The sequence below is a fragment of the Hyperolius riggenbachi genome, chromosome 4 (genome assembly GCF_040937935.1).
Source record: "Hyperolius riggenbachi isolate aHypRig1 chromosome 4, aHypRig1.pri, whole genome shotgun sequence".
In the NCBI taxonomy this organism is placed as follows: Eukaryota; Metazoa; Chordata; class Amphibia; order Anura; family Hyperoliidae; genus Hyperolius; species Hyperolius riggenbachi.
In genome coordinates, this window is record NC_090649.1 from 50,193,208 (window position 1) to 50,211,043 (window position 17,836).

The window sequence follows — 17,836 nt, forward strand, 5'->3', positions numbered from 1 at the left end:
TGTGAATAGGGCCTTAGGGGGATTTACAAAATCGCCAGCACTTAAAAAAATCAAACGCTCATAGTGTGAAGGAGCCCATAAACAATATCAGCAGCTGGTTTCATTGTTTTGCCAGATCACAAAGTACAGGTAAGTAAGGCTGCTGTCCCTTTAAAAAAACAAAAGGTCTGCAGGCTGAGGCTTGCTGTGCCCACACGGGTCATGTGACTAGTCATGCGGCTGTGGGCGGGGCCAGGACTGGGTACACTACACACTCAGCTTATATAAAGGATTAGTTCTGAGACCTTCCTGCATTTCCCAGCCCTGAGTGTGACTGCAGCAGCCCAGGTAAGAGATTACAGTGTGTATAGGTGCATAGCTTCCCCGTGATCACATCTGATGCTATAATAACATACGCTCTATATAATATCACCCAGGAGTGCTGTGCGCTGATTGTGGGCTCAGGTTTCCAGCAGGTAACCGGATCTGTATTGTTACATTGTATCTCTGCATCACTTCCATTACCGGTCACCCTGTGCTGACTCCAGGCACGTGTGCAGCCAGCCCTGTGCTGCATGCTGGGGCTTGTAGTGCCTCAGCTGCTGGAATGTATTTCCAGTGCAGAACTCTTCTACTTATGTATATTGTGTTACTACTACGGTATTCTATCCTAGTGATCTTTGCGGCTTGCTTGCTGTAGGGTAACAATGCTAGGGAGGCATGCTGGGAGATGTAGTTTTGGTGGGGCAGGGGGTGTACAAAATTGTAATGCTGATCTGTATAATATATACAATTATGACTGTTCCTCCTGGTAATAGTTGCTTTTTGAAGAGCTATTGTTTGGTAATATTAGACTTCCTTGTGTCTGGCTGTTTACACAACACTAGGCCAGGGTGAGATCAGCAAGCCTGTTCACAGATAGCAGTGTGTTACACAACAGGCCATGGGTGATCTATATCTGCGCACACAGCATGAGGGGCTGCACAGTCTCACACTAGATCATGTTTATGTCATCTCGACAGTTTGTGTTGTGCAATGCACACTCTAGAACAGGGGCAACACTTGCCTGGGGATAAACTTTGAGGTTTGGAAGGCCTTATCCCCTTTCTAATAGCTCAGGCCTTCAAAATCACACATTTTTGTTTGTTTGTTTTTTTGTATGTAAGGAGTTTGGTGTTAACCATTATCTGTATTTTGTGCCCCATGTTTGCATCTTACTTTTGTACAGTACAGTCTGTGCTTTGTATAATAAAATTGTGGATAGATTTGACTGAATTGGTTTAATTATGAGATAAGGGGGCCATTCATCTAGTGCATACATGTCAAACTCTGGCCCGTGGGCCAAATTTGGCCCTCATAGCCATTAAATTTGGCCCTCAAGTGGTTTCCCCACTTTGCATTATGTTTGGCCCACTCTAGACCACCAGGGAAGCCATATGGGGAGGTAGGGGGGAAAGCACTAAACACTAGGGAACTGTGTGTAGTGGGGGAGTCTCTAGACACCAGGGAAGTGTATATGGGAGGGAGGACGACTAGATACCAGAGAATTTAATAAGGGAGGAAGGTGGCCAGTAGACCTTGTGGTTGGCCCATGACTAGGTCCCAGTGTACAATTTTGGCCCACTTTGTATTTGGTGATCTAGTGCTTTTGTGGCATTTGATTTGATAATGAACAAACTGTTAAGCTAAGTACCCACGGGGGTACAATTGTAGCTGTCGCCGCACACGGGAGCGTGTGCGCGACAGTTTGGCGCCAAATCCCTCTGCATCCACACGGCAGCAGAGGGATTAGCAATGCGGCGGAAGCTGTCGCCGAGTTTCCTTCCCCCCGCCGGAAGATCCGTGTGGTGTGTGTGTGGGTAGCTGTCGCTAGCCCGCATACACATGCGGGGCTAGCGACAGTTCCGGCGAGGTTGCGGCGACGACTGTAGCCGGCGATTGAACAGTTCAATCGCCTGGCGACAGCTCCGACGGGCGACGGTTCGGGGCGCGCGCATCATACACACGGGGGAACTGTCGCCGCAACACGCGCGTGCCACGCGGTTGCGGCGACGGCCGTCCCCCGTGAGTATGGGCCATTACTGCAACAAGCATGCATGATCAATTTAATTTGACTGATTTTTGGCCTAAAATCGGTAGACTGTTTCAAATGCCTGGAACATTTCAAGCTGACGTGATTGATTGTGTGTGTGGTGATGTTGTGCAATATCCCAAAGACTGACTAATGGAACCCTCACACAGGCCCCTCCCAAATGTTAAAGGGAATCTGAGGAGAGCGGGCTATGGAGGCTGCCATTTTTAGTTCCTTTTAAACTATACCTGTTTCCTGACAGTCCAGTCCACCTGATCCTTCAATACGTTTAGCCATAGAGCCTGAGCAAGCATATGCAGATCACGTGCTCTGACTCCGCTGACTGGATTAGCTGTATGCTTGTTCCAGGGTTTTGACTTATGTCAGAAGATCAGCAGGTAGTATATGTATGGCCAGGGTATAACAATGCCGTTTTCGGTCAGAGGGGTCCAGAGATGATTTCTAACATGTCCGATCTGAATTCTTATCGATTTTGTTTAGGAGTGATCACCGTCTGCGCCACTCTATTCCCGTCGATTCGTTTATTTCCGACATGTTCGATTCGCGGTTCGGTGGATCGTTAGGTCGATTTGCCATACTTTACATGGCAATCGACCTAAACATCATCGAAATGCGCTCAAATGTTCAGGAATAATTGATTCGATGGGAATCGAGCGGCACATTCGATGCGGGAACGAACCGTGTGTATTCAGCATTAGATTTTCAGTAGATCTGTGTGCAGAGGGCTGGACACTGCGTGTAGTATGTGCAGTTTATTGGGGGGGGGGGGGTTGTGCATGTAATCTGTCTGATCTGCAGGCATCTTGCTTCCCTTTACAGTTTGCATTGTAGCACTAAAAAGCTCTGGTGCATAAGTGGACTGTTTTGTTGTGTATTACATCTTCCTGTCTGGGAAACCCCTTCCCCACAGCAGTCACATGTAGTCTGAAGACGTCATTAGCAGCAGATCAGTGAATTTTCCATGCTGTACAGTGATGCAGCAACCTCAGAAAGTACCTCTGATGACTCCATTATGGTGGGAATGGGCTCTGTGAAGGTCACAACATGGTTCTGTGAACAGCATGGGGACAGCAGGAGGTGGTCAGGGGTCTGGGAGAGTCTATTGATGGACACTGCAAAGCACAGATGTGAGGGGAGGGCTGGAGATCAGTGTGGTGGTTTAAAGGGGTTTTGCACTCAGGAGCTGACAAAATGGCACTTAAGGCTGACTGCTGTCCCTGATCACTTTGAGGGATAGTCCTAAATTTTATTTGTAAAGTTTGTCATTCAAAGCTGTTGTGTATTTCTGTAGTTTTAAAGGTGCCCAGTGATACAATCTTACCAAATTGATGTAATGGAGGAAACTTGCGTTTACTTTGAATGAATGCTTTAGGTGGTTCCTCATATAACATAAGGTGCCCAATTGATTTGTGGCATCGATATCTGGCCATTTTGATCATAGTGAACGAATCTGGCAGAGATTGATGGTGCATTGCAGCCACCAGATCAAAGTGATTGAACTGGCTTCCTGGAAAGATCTTGCACAGGACAGTCAGCAGCATGTGATTTCCAGGTGACTGTTGGACCCCCAGCCACCCCCTACCATCTGTGCTGTAATCTTCACACATTTAAACTGTGCTCCGCCCCTTGCTGTCTGCACAAGGGTGATGTAATCCAGGCAGCAGCTCCACCCACAGGCCCATACTTTTTGTTCTGTTTGGTCATGTGATCAAAATGTAGACTACCAATCAGCAGAAGCCTGTTTTACACAAAAGGGTACTAATCTGCTAATTGGATGGTACAATGTGTAGTAAAAGGATGAAGAACCTGAAAGTGAAAACAATGGAGGCCTGCTTTCAGCCAGAATGATATCCATAAACAGAACCTTTGTTCAGCTGTGCAGTTCTGAGCTGCTGAGTCAGGGTTGCCCTCCATGCAGGTTGTGCAATAAATAAATGCTTTGCTTAGAGCTCAGGTATTTATAAGCTTTGGCTGCTTCTTCCATTCACCTTCCCATTGCCAGCTGGCTTGCCTTAGCACATGGAGGCATGTGCAGGGCTTGTTGGGGCAGCTACTCTGCTGCAATCCTTCATATGGTGTTATTATCTTACAGATGCAGCCTGTGCAGCACTAGAGCTCTAGATTTTTGTGGAAGCTTCTCCATTGGCTAATGTGAACTAAACTCTATTTACAGCAGACCTGAATGGAGAGTATGGAGGCTGACCTGTGTGTTTCCTTTTTTAGCAATGCACATTTCCTGGCTGTCCTTCTGATGTTGTCTCGAATATGTTTAGCCATAGACCCTGAAGAAGCATGCAGATCAGGTGCTCTGTTGTCTCGAATATGTTTAGCCATAGACCCTGAAGAAGCATGCAGATCAGGTGCTCTGTTGTCTCGAATATGTTTAGCCATAGACCCTGAAGAAGCATGCAGATCAGGTGCTCTGACCGAAGTCAGACTGGATTAGCTGCATGCTTGTTACAGGTGTGTGATTCAGACACTTCTGTAGCCAGGGAGATCAGCAGGACTGCCAGGCAACTTTGTTTTTGAAAGGAAATAAATATGGCAGCCTCCATATCATTTTCACTTCATGTGTCTAATAACACAACCTCGATTTTAAGGTTGTTTGTAATGGTGTTTTGAGCCGTTGGGTGAAGCGTCCTTCCTTGCCTGCAGGGTGAAGCTCCTCTGGCCCCAGGCCTGTACAACATGCGCCATCTTCACCACTGACCATCAGCCTCTGCTGGCATTTGTAAGTCCTGGTGGTCATGTGCACGCCGCTGTGTATTCAACATTTATAATCGCATTGCAAATTTTGGTAGTAGGTAATATTAGTAGTGGCCCTTAGGCAAAGGTGACCAGATAAAAAAAAACAAACCTGAGGTGCTTCTAGGGACTTATTTTAGGAAAAAGGGGTTAAATATATACAGTAGAGCACAAATGTTACAGTACCCTTTAAACAATGTCTTAGGCCCCGTTCACACTTGCATTTTGGCATGCAAACAGTACGGATCGGATCAGGACCTGATCCGGATCGGAACCGTACGGTTTCCGATCCGGTCCGTTTGCATCAGGAATGTATCAGGCTGTCATCCGGATCCATGTGGTAAAAACAGCGAAATTACTAATAAAATTGATGGTCAGCAGAAGGTGCACCTGTAGAATCGGGTCCTCCGCTGTTTAGGCCTCACCTCCACCTCCGACATACTGCCAAACAGCTCCAGCACGTTAGTCACTGCTGCTCCACTTCAGATATGCTGGGCCCATGTGTCCCCATCCGAAATGGCTGCTAGGATACGCATAGGAAGTGGGGTAGAACGTCTGGTGTTTGTCTCCAGTGTGTTCTGTGCTTTCCGTTCCCCATAGGTTTCTATATCCGGATGGTGCAGTCAGGATCCGGTCCGAGTGCGTGGGCCGGATCCGGACCCCCAAAAAAATAGCGCATGTTAGTGTCCAGATCCGATCCGGCTCCGTTCTGTACGGAACGTACGCATGTGAACGTCCGCATAGACTTTGCATCGCTATGCGGAACGTACTTTCCGTTTGTACAGTATACGGTCCGGATCCGATCAGGCGGATCCAGACAGGGAACGCTAATGTGAACCAGGCCTTAGGACAACCTGTACACAAAATACTGTTAGCTGGGGTCTCACAGACCAATCTCCTCGGTCAGGTGTTTACTGGCATGTGTTCATGGTTGGTATTCATGCCTAAAGTCCCAGAGTCAAATCTAATGCTGGGTATACATGTTGTGATTTCCCGCTCGATCCATGATCGATTCGATTATTTCCAACATGGTCAATTGGGTTTCGATGGATACAGCAGTCGATTTTTGCATATGAAGAATGCAAAATCGACAGCTGTATCCATCGAAACCCGATCTAACATGTTGGAAATGAATCGATCCTGCAGGAAATCGCAGCGTGTACCCATACACAGCAAGTTATTATTTTTTTTCCCTTATCAATAGTGCCACTGATGGCTCGATTGATAATATCCGACAGGTCCAATGACCTGCCGGATAGATTCCCCACGGACAATAATGGGGAATCGAGCGCGGCTGATGAGGAGCGCCAGCGGGGATCGATCTGTGCAGATGAGCGGTGACGCACCGGCATTGAGCCGCTGGCTCGATACCGGAGCATTATCGCGCTGTGTATGCCCAGCATAAGAAATAAGAGTTTAGTTCTGTAACTGCTTGTGATTGGGGTAATTGCTGATTCTGGATCACCTGATGCAGGAATCTTACCTTCCCATATAAATATATTCACAAAGTGGGCTGCTGATTAGATCTGCTGATTGTTTGATTCCCCAGAAACACCTGTTTCAGTTCTTGTCTTAACAGATGCTGCCACAGTCACCTGATACGTTGTATGTCCCAACACACAGATCACTGTCGCTTTACCGGTTTGGTATTTACTTGAATTAGAAGTGACACAATCGGTGTAATTAGACACTTTATTGCCGTCTCTTGTACAAGGTGTTGAAAATGACATGAAGTAGGCAAGTGTACTGAGAATCTGTATAGCTTCTCTCCACACTTCAATGTGCATGGCTACCTCATGGTAAACCACCGCAATGCATGCTGGGAGATAAAGTCCTTTGGGAGTATAACTCATGGCCAGAATGTGTGCATATCTAGCGATGTCTGTGCAGCCTTGTCAACAAGTTGCCTGAGGGTTTGTGCCTCAATTATTACATGCTAATATTGGTCCTAAAGGGCTACCTTATTCAAAATGAAAAAAATCACTTTACCTTACCTGGGGCTTATTGTAGTCCTATGCAGTCATCATGTTTCCACACCATCTGAGTCCCATCAAGCAGTGGGAACCCCACTTAAAGCTGTCCAGTCAGAGGCTACAGTGCATATGTGGCCCTGAGCTGTGCACGCCCTTTGCTGGCAGTGCTCTGCACATGCGCAGTAAAGATTTTTGCGTGCTACGCCTGTGGAGAGCGGCCTGTAACGCACAGCAATGAAAAATCAATGGGCTGTTCAGTGCCCACGTTGTGTTACACAGTAACGCTGCGCCATTACACAACGTACTGCATGCAGTACTTTATAAGCGGCAGAGCCGCGTTAGACTGCATGCGCATAACAACTGGGTTTTTTTATTTTGGGGGTGGAGAGGAGGCGGGGAGAGGTCGCTACGTAGCCAGTTACATGGCTACTTAATATTCACTGCACTTGCAGTGTTTTCTTATTGGAGCGGCCGCTGATTGGCTGGCGGGACCACGTGATGCGGAGAGCTCAGCTCACGTGGTCTCCGCAGTGCCTCTGACAGAGCAGGCGCACCAAGAGCTGCTTGTAACGCGGCTCTTGGTAGCGTCCTGCTCCAACACCATCAGGCGTTGCGTTAGGGGCATGTTATGTGACCTTAACGTCCCCTCTAACGCAACGTCCTGGTGTGAAACCAGCCTTAATTTTGACTTTAGGTTTCCTATAAGTCTTTACAAGGCTTTACTGGAGGTGATATTCTGGAGGTTACTAGATTTCAGTTACCTGTGACAACCGGTCTGGATTCAGATTCTGAATTAAATTCTGAAGGTGGCGTGAGTTGCTGTACCATGATTGCATTTCCCCCCCCCCCTTGCTTGTGTAGCTATTCCACTGCGTGGGAAGTCTATAAATGGTACATGGAAACTGTCCTCTCTGACTAATGTGGCATTTTTTTTTTCTTTAGGGGGAGTACTGCAGCCATGTGGATACCTGTGGCCATTCTCTGCTTCCTGGCCTCTTTGGCCAGTTCCCGCACTGTCCCCTACTTTGCCCCAATGTCCAACGACATGGTAAACTACATCAACAAGGTGAACACTACATGGACGGTGAGTATTAGCAGCTGCATGATTCTTCATATATGAATCCTGCTTAAACTACTGCCATCAGTCTTTAGATGCTGGAAGAAGTGTGTTTATCTCCAGTTAAGCTGTATCCCAGGAGCCAGAAAGCCAAGTCTCCTTTCTGTAATGAGGAATATGGAGGCTGCCATATTGATTTCCTTTTAAACAATACCAGTTGCCTGGCAGTCCTGATCCTCCTGCATCTATTTATACTTTAGCCATAGACCTTGAACAAGCATGCAGCAGATCAGGTGTTTCTGACAAGATTACCAAATAAACACTTTTTTTTCCCTCTCCCCACCAACAGAGCTCTTTGTTGGTGGGGTCAGATCACCCCCAGGTGTGTTTGTATATTTTTATAAATTTTTTTTTCATTTTTACGATTTTGTTTTTGCTACCCTCCCTCCCCCTGTCAGTCTATCACAGCGATCGGCTGTAATGCTTCAGCCTTACTACAAATTGCTCCTGTGTCCCCCAGGGGGACAGCTGTGTCACATGGCTGGCTGTCCCCAGTACAGCGCTGCTTTAGATCGCAACGCTGTACAGCCTATTTAGAAGGCGGCTTCGCAGTCTAACAGTCTCTGAGCAGCTTACCAAGCTGAGATGTGCGCGCGATCTCCTGCAAAAGCCAGGACTTGACTCCAATTGGCGTTAGGCACTCCTGGGGCTGCCGCCGCGGTCACCTCCATTGGCGTGATGCGGCCTTTAGGTAGTTGAAAGGAAAAATATGGCAGCCTCCTTATCCCTCTTGTTACAGTTGTTCTTTAAAATGTAACTGGTGCCCATGAAGAGGAACTTGGGGAAATGGCATGGGACAATCAAGGTGTCTTCAGCGGGGGGGGGGGGTAGGGGCTAGGAGCAGTGCCAAGCAGTGTGGGGTAGGGGAATGCTCGACCTGAGTGGAGAAGTGAGCACTGTGATAACGTTAATCGCAGTGCTAATTTCCCACTAGCATTTTGTTTCCCCAAATCGCAATTGTCTGGTGATCCTGCTCCGTTCCATGCAGCTATTCGACACGATCACGGGTAGTGGAAATTGTAGGTTGCGTCATCACAGCACAATTGTGACCGCATTTCCTAGTGAAAAAAGTGCCCTTACTTTCCCATCTGGCTACTTTTTCATGCCACCCGGCTGAAAAAAAATTCTGGGGAGAACACTGCAGTACAACCTTAAACTGGCTTCTATAGTTACCGGTAAATGGTGCCCAAATCGTTCATTTTACTAACCTGATGAAGTTGGAAGACTCCAAGAAGGAGTCTGTTCTGTTTTGCAGGCAACAGCCTTGATACTTAAAGGTCTTCTGTCGCGAAAATATTAACATTTAAAATTCACGTTAACATATACAAATGTTTCTTCTGGAGTTAAATGAGCCATAAATTACTTTTCTCCTATGTTGCTGTCACTTACAGTAGGTGGTAGAAATCTGACATTACCGACAGATTTTGGACTAGCCCATCTTATCAGTGGCTGGATGGTGGCTGGAAGGTGTACTGGTTAAGGGCTCTGCCTCTGACATGGGAGACCTGGGTTCGAATCTCGGCTCTGCCTGTTCAGTAAGCCAGTAATTCAGTAAGGAGTTCATTGGGCAAGACTCCCTAACACTGCTACTGCCTACTGAGTGCGCTCTAGTGGCTGCCTCGCAAGCGCTTTGAGTCCGACAGGAGAAAAGCGCTATACAAATACTGCCATTATCATAGGGGGGTTCTTAGGGTTTTCTTTATTTTTAAAAATGCATTGTCTTTATAAAGAGGCCATGCTGAGAATCCCCCATGAAGAGATGGACTAACCCAAAACCTGTCTGTAATGTCAGATCTCTACCTACTGTAAGTGACAGCAACATAGGAGAAAAGTAATGTATGGCTCATTTTACTCTGGGAGAAATGTACTTATTAGTATGTTTTAAATTTTAAGATTTTTACAACAGTTCCTCTTTAACGGCATATTGGAGGCATTTTACATTAGGTTTCTCTCTTGATGGTTACATTTCTTTACTTTTTTACTTTATGTATATAATGAGGTAAACTAGGGATCGGAACTTGTGCAGAAGGGGGGGGAGGGGGTTTTCCCAAACCTCCTGGAAACAGGAATGCAGCTAGTTCCTCATTAATTCTAGTTGATTGCTCTCTTGTACCTTATCTGGGTATTTGAGTTATTTCAAGTGCTTTGGCGTCATTGGAGGCCTCTTGTGTACACATGCCTGGTTACTTGAGATGCCTCTTCTGCTCATGTAGCGTGACTGTGCTGAGTGTTTTGGCCCATACTCACGAGGGACTTTTGTCGCCTCAACACGCGGCGCGCGCGTGTTGCGGCGACGGGTCGCCCGTGAGTATGGGCCGTCGCACGCGCGCGCGCCCCCGAACTGTCGCTCGTCGCTATGTCGCCATGCGATTGAAACTTTCAATCGCATGGCGACAGTCGCCGCTGGCCCCCCCGCCGCAACTGTCGCTAGTCCGCGTGAGTACGCGGACTAGCGACAGCAACCTCCATTGAGGTTCACAGACCTTCCGGTGAGCTTCCGGCGGGGGGAGGAGGAACGTCAGCGACAGCTTCCGCCTTGCCGCTGGTCCCTCTTCCGCATGTGTACGCGGAGGGACCTGGCGAGAAGCTGTCGCCGGCCTGTCGCCCACACGCTCACGTGTGCTGGCGACAGGCGAGTTTTGCAGCCCGTGAGTACGGGCCATTAGTCACTGTGGCCTGTGTACAGGTGAGGACACCAATTATGGGAAGGAATCAATGTGTCCGTGATGTAGATGGGATTCATTGCTCAACAATGTACATGAGACTAACGTACTTCCTCTTCCAAATCTTTTATATTTGGACGTAAAAAAGAATTGGTTCTTAGCAGGTTCTGGAACTATTTTAAGGGGTTCTTTCGTGAAAAAAGTAGGCAGTTAAAAATGTGACAGATGACAGGTTTTGGGCCAGTCCTTCTTTTTAAGGGGGATTCTCAGGGCTTTCTTTGTTCAACAGAATTTCCTGAACAGTTGCAAAATCTAACTGACATAATAGTGTGCAAGTGATTAGGGAGGCCGGCTGGTATCTTGCTATTTTGGCAGTTAAACTGCTGTTCAGGAAATGCTGTTGAAAACAAAGCCCTGAGAATCCCCCTTAAAAAGATGGACTTGCCCAAAACCTGTCATCTGTCACATTTTTTTAACTGCCTACTTTTTTCGCAAAAGAACCCCTTTAAAAAAACTCTGAAGTGAGTCTAAAATTCCCATTTTGAACTAGTATTTATGTAAAGCACTATAGGTAATGCTAAACCGCTGCATCCCCACGGCAAAACGCGTTTTATACCCCCAAATCCTCTCTGCAAAATCCATGACGTTCTTGGTGGTGGATTTTGCTGCTCATGGAGGCAGAGCTTTGAGCTGCAGCTCTGCCTCCATGCATGTCTATCTGCCTGCGGATCTCCGCATCTCTCAGTGAAGGGAGATTGAGGGGAGCGGGGAGAGTCAGGGATTGAGCCCTAAGCTCTGCCTCTATGAGGAAGTGCTTCCCGGACCTAGCAGAGGGGATTTGGGGGGTATAAACCCCTCGTCTTGCCACTGGGATGCAGCGGTTTAGCATTACCTATAGTGCTTTACATAAATACTAGTTAAAAAGGAATTTAGACTCCCTTCAGAGTCTCTAAAATTTAATTTCAGGTGTGAAATTCAACTGCTTTTATCATATCATTATTTAACAAAGTAAAACTAAATGGGCTCTATTCACAAAACTTCTCATAAATGACTTGTCACCTTACTGATAAAAAAAAACCTTTCAGCACATTTACAAGCAAAATCACTCAGGTAAGATGTACTTAATTTCATTTAAATATTCCTTTTCTTACCTTAATAATTTTACACTTTGGGAGATTAAAAATGTAATGGATAAGGTGAAAAAGCTTTGAATCATGCCTAATGTGTACAGCCTCCACAATCGATGTGTTGCCAAGAGATCTGGCGTACCAGATTGTCATCTTATACTGGGGAATTCGCGGTACGTTTCTGTACCGTGTATCGAGCAGCTGATAATATTCAGCTGGCCCGATCAAGCCGTTCGACCCCTGCCCGCTCGATCCCCGACAGCGGACAATGGCAGGGAATCGAGCGGCTGATGAGTGCTGGTGGACACGAGCGGTAATCGATCCACGTGGGGACGCGGCTGGGGTCGATCCAGCGGCTAATTGGCTGCCGGATAGACCCGTGTATTCCCAGCATAAGTCCATTGTTTTCCTTCTGGAAAATGCCCTGTCATCCTGTCTCCCTGCTCCATGGCAACAGAACACAACCAGAGGCTGTAGCCTTGCAATGTGTAGTACAGCCCTCTGCCCCAAACTGTCACCTGAGTAGAGTCCCCATCCTGTGGGTAACCTGTGTTTACACACCCTTATAACACTTGTAGGGCAGTAACCATTACTTCTGTAAGATTGTTGTCTTTACTCCTTGGCATTGTGGTGTTAACAGCCTGTACAGACTAGATAAAACTCGTCCAATAAACTACTGCCTCTGCTCTGAGAATCCAGCATGCGTATATAGCAGCAGGACCCCCATTCCTGGCTGCACAGTGTTTTATTTCCCCTCCTCTATTGCCTGACATATTATGCCCCCCACGTCCTGCATTGCAACAGAACAAATAGCCAGCCTTCAGGCCTAGTAGCGACAGACATTTTTGAAAATTAACTTGGAATTTAAGATTTGGGACAGTGTTGGTGTTTAATGATAGACGCTGTTCCATGTTAGATATCCAGCCTTGAAGTGTTAACGCAAGCTCAAGAATAGCATTCACTTAAAGGATTAGTGTTTGGAGGCAGTCTTGGTGACTAACGTTCTGTAAAATTGGCTATAATTATCGGGTGTCAAGTCATCTGGTCCTCCAGCAACAGGTTCTGACTAAATGCTGCTTGTCAATAATCTAAAATACATGGTGCATTCTACATTTCCTAACTAAAGCAAACTGAGCACCAGGGTCTTTTTTTTTATATAGTATGAACCTTGTTTTGTAATGGACTGCCCCCTGGGGGGAGGGGTGCTGTCCAGGGGTTGGTTGTGAGCCTCACTACTTGCCTATGGGGGGGGGTGCTTCTCTGGCCACCGGTCCATATGGGATCTGCAATGTTCTCCTGACAGTCACTGCCACTGACTAATTTCACCTTCCTGGCTGTGCTGCAATGCATCTTGGGAGCTGTAGCTTTGGATGCGAGTACAGAAGCGTCCCCACCAGAGCACACCATAGGTAAGTAGAGTGAAATTCACCCCAAAAAGAGGGGGAGGGGGGATTCCTGGTGCACAGGGTGCTTTAAAAATCTAAGTACAGGAGATAAGACTGCTGTTTCCCCCTGGACCTCAGATTAAAGGTGGCCACTAAAAGTCCAATTTCTAGCAAAAAAATCGTTCGATCAAATTCTAATCAGACGAAAAATCGTTCACTACACAATCGACTAACCAATCATTGCTTCCTATCCAGAAAATCCAAATTTTGGTTTGCCGAAAATTCAATCAGACAATTGTTTTTATAATTGTTCACTAACGATTGTGCCCATCAACTGATTTACAACCAATCCAAATTTCTGATCGCTCAAACTATTTTTTGCTAAAAAGTGGACCGTTAGTGGCCAGCTTAAAGAGAACCTGTACTGAGTAAAAATATTTAAAATAAACACATGAGGTAACTTCAAATGAACATTGCAAAGTTACCTTGCCATCAGTTCCTCTCAGAAGCTCACCATTTTCTTCTGACAATAATCCCTTCCAGTTCTGACAATATTTTGTCAGATCTGAAATGTATCAGTTGCTGTCAGTTATAGCTGAGAGGAAAACGGATGTACCAGGTAAATGTCCATGTTTCCCTATGACTCAAGTGTGCGATGTTACAGCTTAACTGTGTGCTGACCAGAAAGCTGTTATGGGGTAATGGCCATTTTCAAAATGGAGGACAGAGAATTCCCTTGATCACAGTGGACAAGCAGGACAGGAGAAAGACACTGAGTAGACTACATGGAATGGCTATTTTGATTTTTTTTAATTTTCAGTTCAGGTTTTAAGTTTGCCTCTTCCTGTATTTAAGAGCGATGCACACATTACATTCTGCAAAGAATAAAGCAGCACCAATGTTTCAATCTGTTGTCTGAACCAGTCATTCTGTTCACTCCACCCTCAGAAATGGGACAGTGCTCTTCATTGTGGCCAGGCTTAAATCCAACAGCCTATTACCTGAAATTGCCTTTTTATTAGATCTTGCAATTCCTACAGTATCTTCTGTATTCCTCTCAGTATTAGGAGTCATCAGACTTCAATAAAAAATGTTGATGCTAAAGACCAACACCAGCCAAATGCATACCTAGGCAACGCTGAGCCATCAGCTAGTTGTAAATAAATCGCTAGTAACCTGCTATTTTTATTTCCAGTTTTACATTTTAACTAAATTCTCAACAGCAGCCATAACAGTCTGATGTAAAATAAAGCTTCACTGTGCTGCAAAACAAACAGAAGTAATGCCCCTTTATACGTTTCAGCGGTAAAACCTTCAGCATTGTTTCCTCAACCATATGTGTTTTGCTTTCTACCTGCTTTTCAGGACATGGGCTATAAATTCAGCTTTCTGTTTCGCACTGTCAATTAGGTTGCGGCACTAGTCTTAAAGAGTTTTTGCCGTCAGGACTGGCCACGCATATCTTTTTCCGCATTCCCGACTGTAATTAGCGCTGTTGTGGGCCGCAACGCATACAAAAATGCATGTTTCCGCATATCTATGCGTTCGTAATGCGGCAACGCGTATTTTTGTACACGTTGCAGCCTGCAATAGCTCTAATTAGTCAGGAATGCGGAAAAACATACACGTGGCCAGTCCTGACGGGCCTGTCGGCAAAAACGAAGCTAACTGGCAGCAAGGGACCAGAGGATTAGTGAGTGGCTGCGAGGGCACAGGACTGCTGCATGGGGCTGGTAGAAGCCCCAGGTGAGTAACTATTTTTTTTTTTTTTTCCTCCTAACTTTTGCTATACAGGAAAAACCAAAGGGACTTCAGGCAACTTCTTTTTAGGATTAAAACTATGTATCTTGTCAGTTCTGACATTTTGATTGACCATGTCTAGTGCTAAGCTCAAGAGCCTGTAATGACTGAATTCCTCTCTTGCAGGCTGGCAACCACTTTTCACACTCTGATTGGGGCCATGTGAAGAGACTGTGCGGAACCATCCTTGGTGGCAAAAAACTACCCTACCTTAGGTGAGTGGTCTGTGTTAGATTTACTGGGAGTGGACATCCTATGGAACATATGCTTATTATAATAAGCATTTGGCTATTATTCCACCCCCTGAAGCCAGTGCTGGGTGTTTTGGGATAGTATACAAACTGATCCAAACTAATTAGCATTAGATGATTGACTACTCTTAGGGCCCGTTTCCACTATTGCGAATTCGCATGCGTTTGCCGCATGCAAATTCGCATAGCCAATACAAGTGGATGGGACTGTTTCCACTTGTCAGGATTCCTTTGTGTTTTTCTGTGCAGAAAAAATCTGCATGGCAGAGCCATCAGAATTTGCATACTGCTATGCGAATCGCATACAATGTATTTAATAGGGAATTCGCATGCGGTTTTGGTGTGCTAATTCATTCATCGTCGTCCATGCGAATTCACATGCAAATTTTTACTGCCGCGATTTGCACCGCACAAGTGGAAACGGGCCCTTACCCGAAGTTGTGCATTTCTGCTCCTTGGAAACAATACATTTTATTCAGCAAAAATTCTCCTACAGGAGAATGCATGGAAAGGCATGTGACTCATTCTGAAGTCCCTAATTGGCTGTTACTAACCTTCTTGCCTCTACTTGTGAAACAAAAATAGCACATGATCACAACCAGTGGATCAAGTCCCTCTCACCACCCCTTAAGACTGGTACACACATTAAATTTTGATTGGCCAGTGGAAATTGAAGGTGTACCAGTCTTTAGATCAGGGGTGCCCACACGTTTTCGGACCGTGAGCTACTTTGATGAGTACCAAGACGAGGCGATCTACCACCTATCCCCTCCCCGGAAAAAAACACAAAGTAGGGAAAATAGACTGGTAGCAATCACTACAATTCTCCTGTGCAATTAATTGTGAATTAATGAACCAGTGAAGTGTGGTGTTGGAAGTGAGAAGTAGAGCGTGACTTAGGCCACATACAGACATCAGACCATAGTCTTTGGGAAATGAAAGATCACAGACCAATCTTACCACCCTTCCTGTAGTATAGGAGCCATACTCTACACAGTCTTTTCTATGGAGCTGAACTCCACATCAGGAAAAAATCTTTGCAAGATGCTGCACACACAGATGCTGTACAGACACAAAAGATCAGTATCTGCAAAACATCTGTTCCTGCCAAAAATCCATTCCTGCAAATTGCAATGATAGTCTATGAGATCTGCAGATCCTCATACACACATGATTTAAAGAGACTCCGCAACAAATTGCATCCTGTTTTTTATCATCCTACAAGTTCCAAAAGCTATTCTAATGTGTTCTGGCTTACTGCAGCATGTTCTACTATCACCATCTCTGTAATAAATCAACTTATCTCTCTCTCTTGTCAGACTTGTCAGGCTGTGTCTGGAAGGCTGCCAAGTTCTTCAGTGTTGTGGTTCTGTGATGCATCTCCCCCCTCCAGGCCCCTCTCTGCACACTGCCTGTGTATTATTTAGATGAGAGCAGCTTCTCTCATCTTTTACAAGCTGGATAAATCCTCCTCTGAGCTGGCTGGGCTTTCACATACTGAAGAATTACATACAGGCACAGCTGTCTGCTCTCTGCAGGAAGAAACAGCCTGACACTTCAGTGGAAGATAGCTGCAGGGGGAAAGAAGCACACAAATGATCTCTTGAGATTAAAAAGGAAGGGTGTATACAGACTGATTGTGTATGGATGTATTTTCTATGTGTGGACATGCTGTACATCAACCTACTTCCTGTTTTGGTAGCCATTTTGTTTGTTTTTAAACTTTTTTTAAAACTGTTTTTAACCACTTTTAATGTGGCGGGGAGCGGCGAAATTGTGTCAGAGGGTAATAGGAGATGTCCCCTAACGCACTGGTATGTTTACTTTTGTGCGATTTTAACAATACAGATTCTCTTTAACTGACATTCATCTGCAGATCTGAAAATCCATCCTGGTGGATCTGATCTGCAGATGAATGTCGGTTAAATCGTGTGTATGAGGATCTGCAGATCTCATAGACTATCATTGCAATTTGCAGGAATGGATTTTTGGCAGGAACAGATATTTTGCAGATACTGATCTTTTGTGTCTGTACAGCATCTGTGTGTGCAGCATCTTGCAAAGATTTTTTTCCTGATGTGGAGTTCAGCTCCATAGAAAAGACTGTGTAGATGGCTCTTATACTACAGGAAGGGTGGTAAGATTGGTCTGTGATCTTTCATTTTCAAAAGACTATGGTCTGTGTATGTGGCCTTATGCTGCATACACACTTGAGATAAAAGTCTTTGGAAAAGTCCAGATCACAGACCAATTATACCCCATTCCATGTAGTATGAGAGCCATACTCTACACAGTCTATTCTATGGAGCTGCACTCCCCATCAGATAGAAATCTTTGCAAGATGCTGCACACAAAGATGCTGTACACATTCAAAAGATAATTATCTGCAAAAGATCTCTTCCTGCAATAGATCCATTCCTGCAAAATGCATTCATAGTCTGAGATCTGCAGATCATCATACACACCTTGTTTAACAGGCAATCATCTGCAGATCAGATCCACCAGGATGGATTTTCAGATCTGCAGATTGCCAGATATGCAGATGAATTCTGTTAAACAAGGTGTGTATGAGGATCTGCAGATCTCATAGACTATGAATGCATTTTGCAGGAATGGATCTATTGCAGGAAGATATATTTTGCAGATAATTTATCTTTTGAATGTGTACAGCATCTTTGTGTGCAGCATCTTGCAAAGATTTTAT

The 17,836-nt window shown here is 45.5% G+C and overlaps 1 protein-coding gene across 1 annotated transcript in view; it reads left to right on the forward strand.

Annotated features, from left to right (window-relative positions):
* The first annotated feature begins 229 nt into the window (after positions 1-229).
* CTSB (cathepsin B) overlaps positions 230-17,836 on the forward strand; it is a 37,217-nt gene continuing 19,610 nt past the window's right edge. The window contains exons 1-3 of the mRNA XM_068280033.1: positions 230-327; positions 7,732-7,873; positions 15,008-15,096. Of these exons, the coding sequence (XP_068136134.1) occupies positions 7,748-7,873; positions 15,008-15,096 (215 nt within the window). The 5' untranslated portion in view covers positions 230-327; positions 7,732-7,747. The remainder of the gene's footprint in view (positions 328-7,731; positions 7,874-15,007; positions 15,097-17,836) is intronic.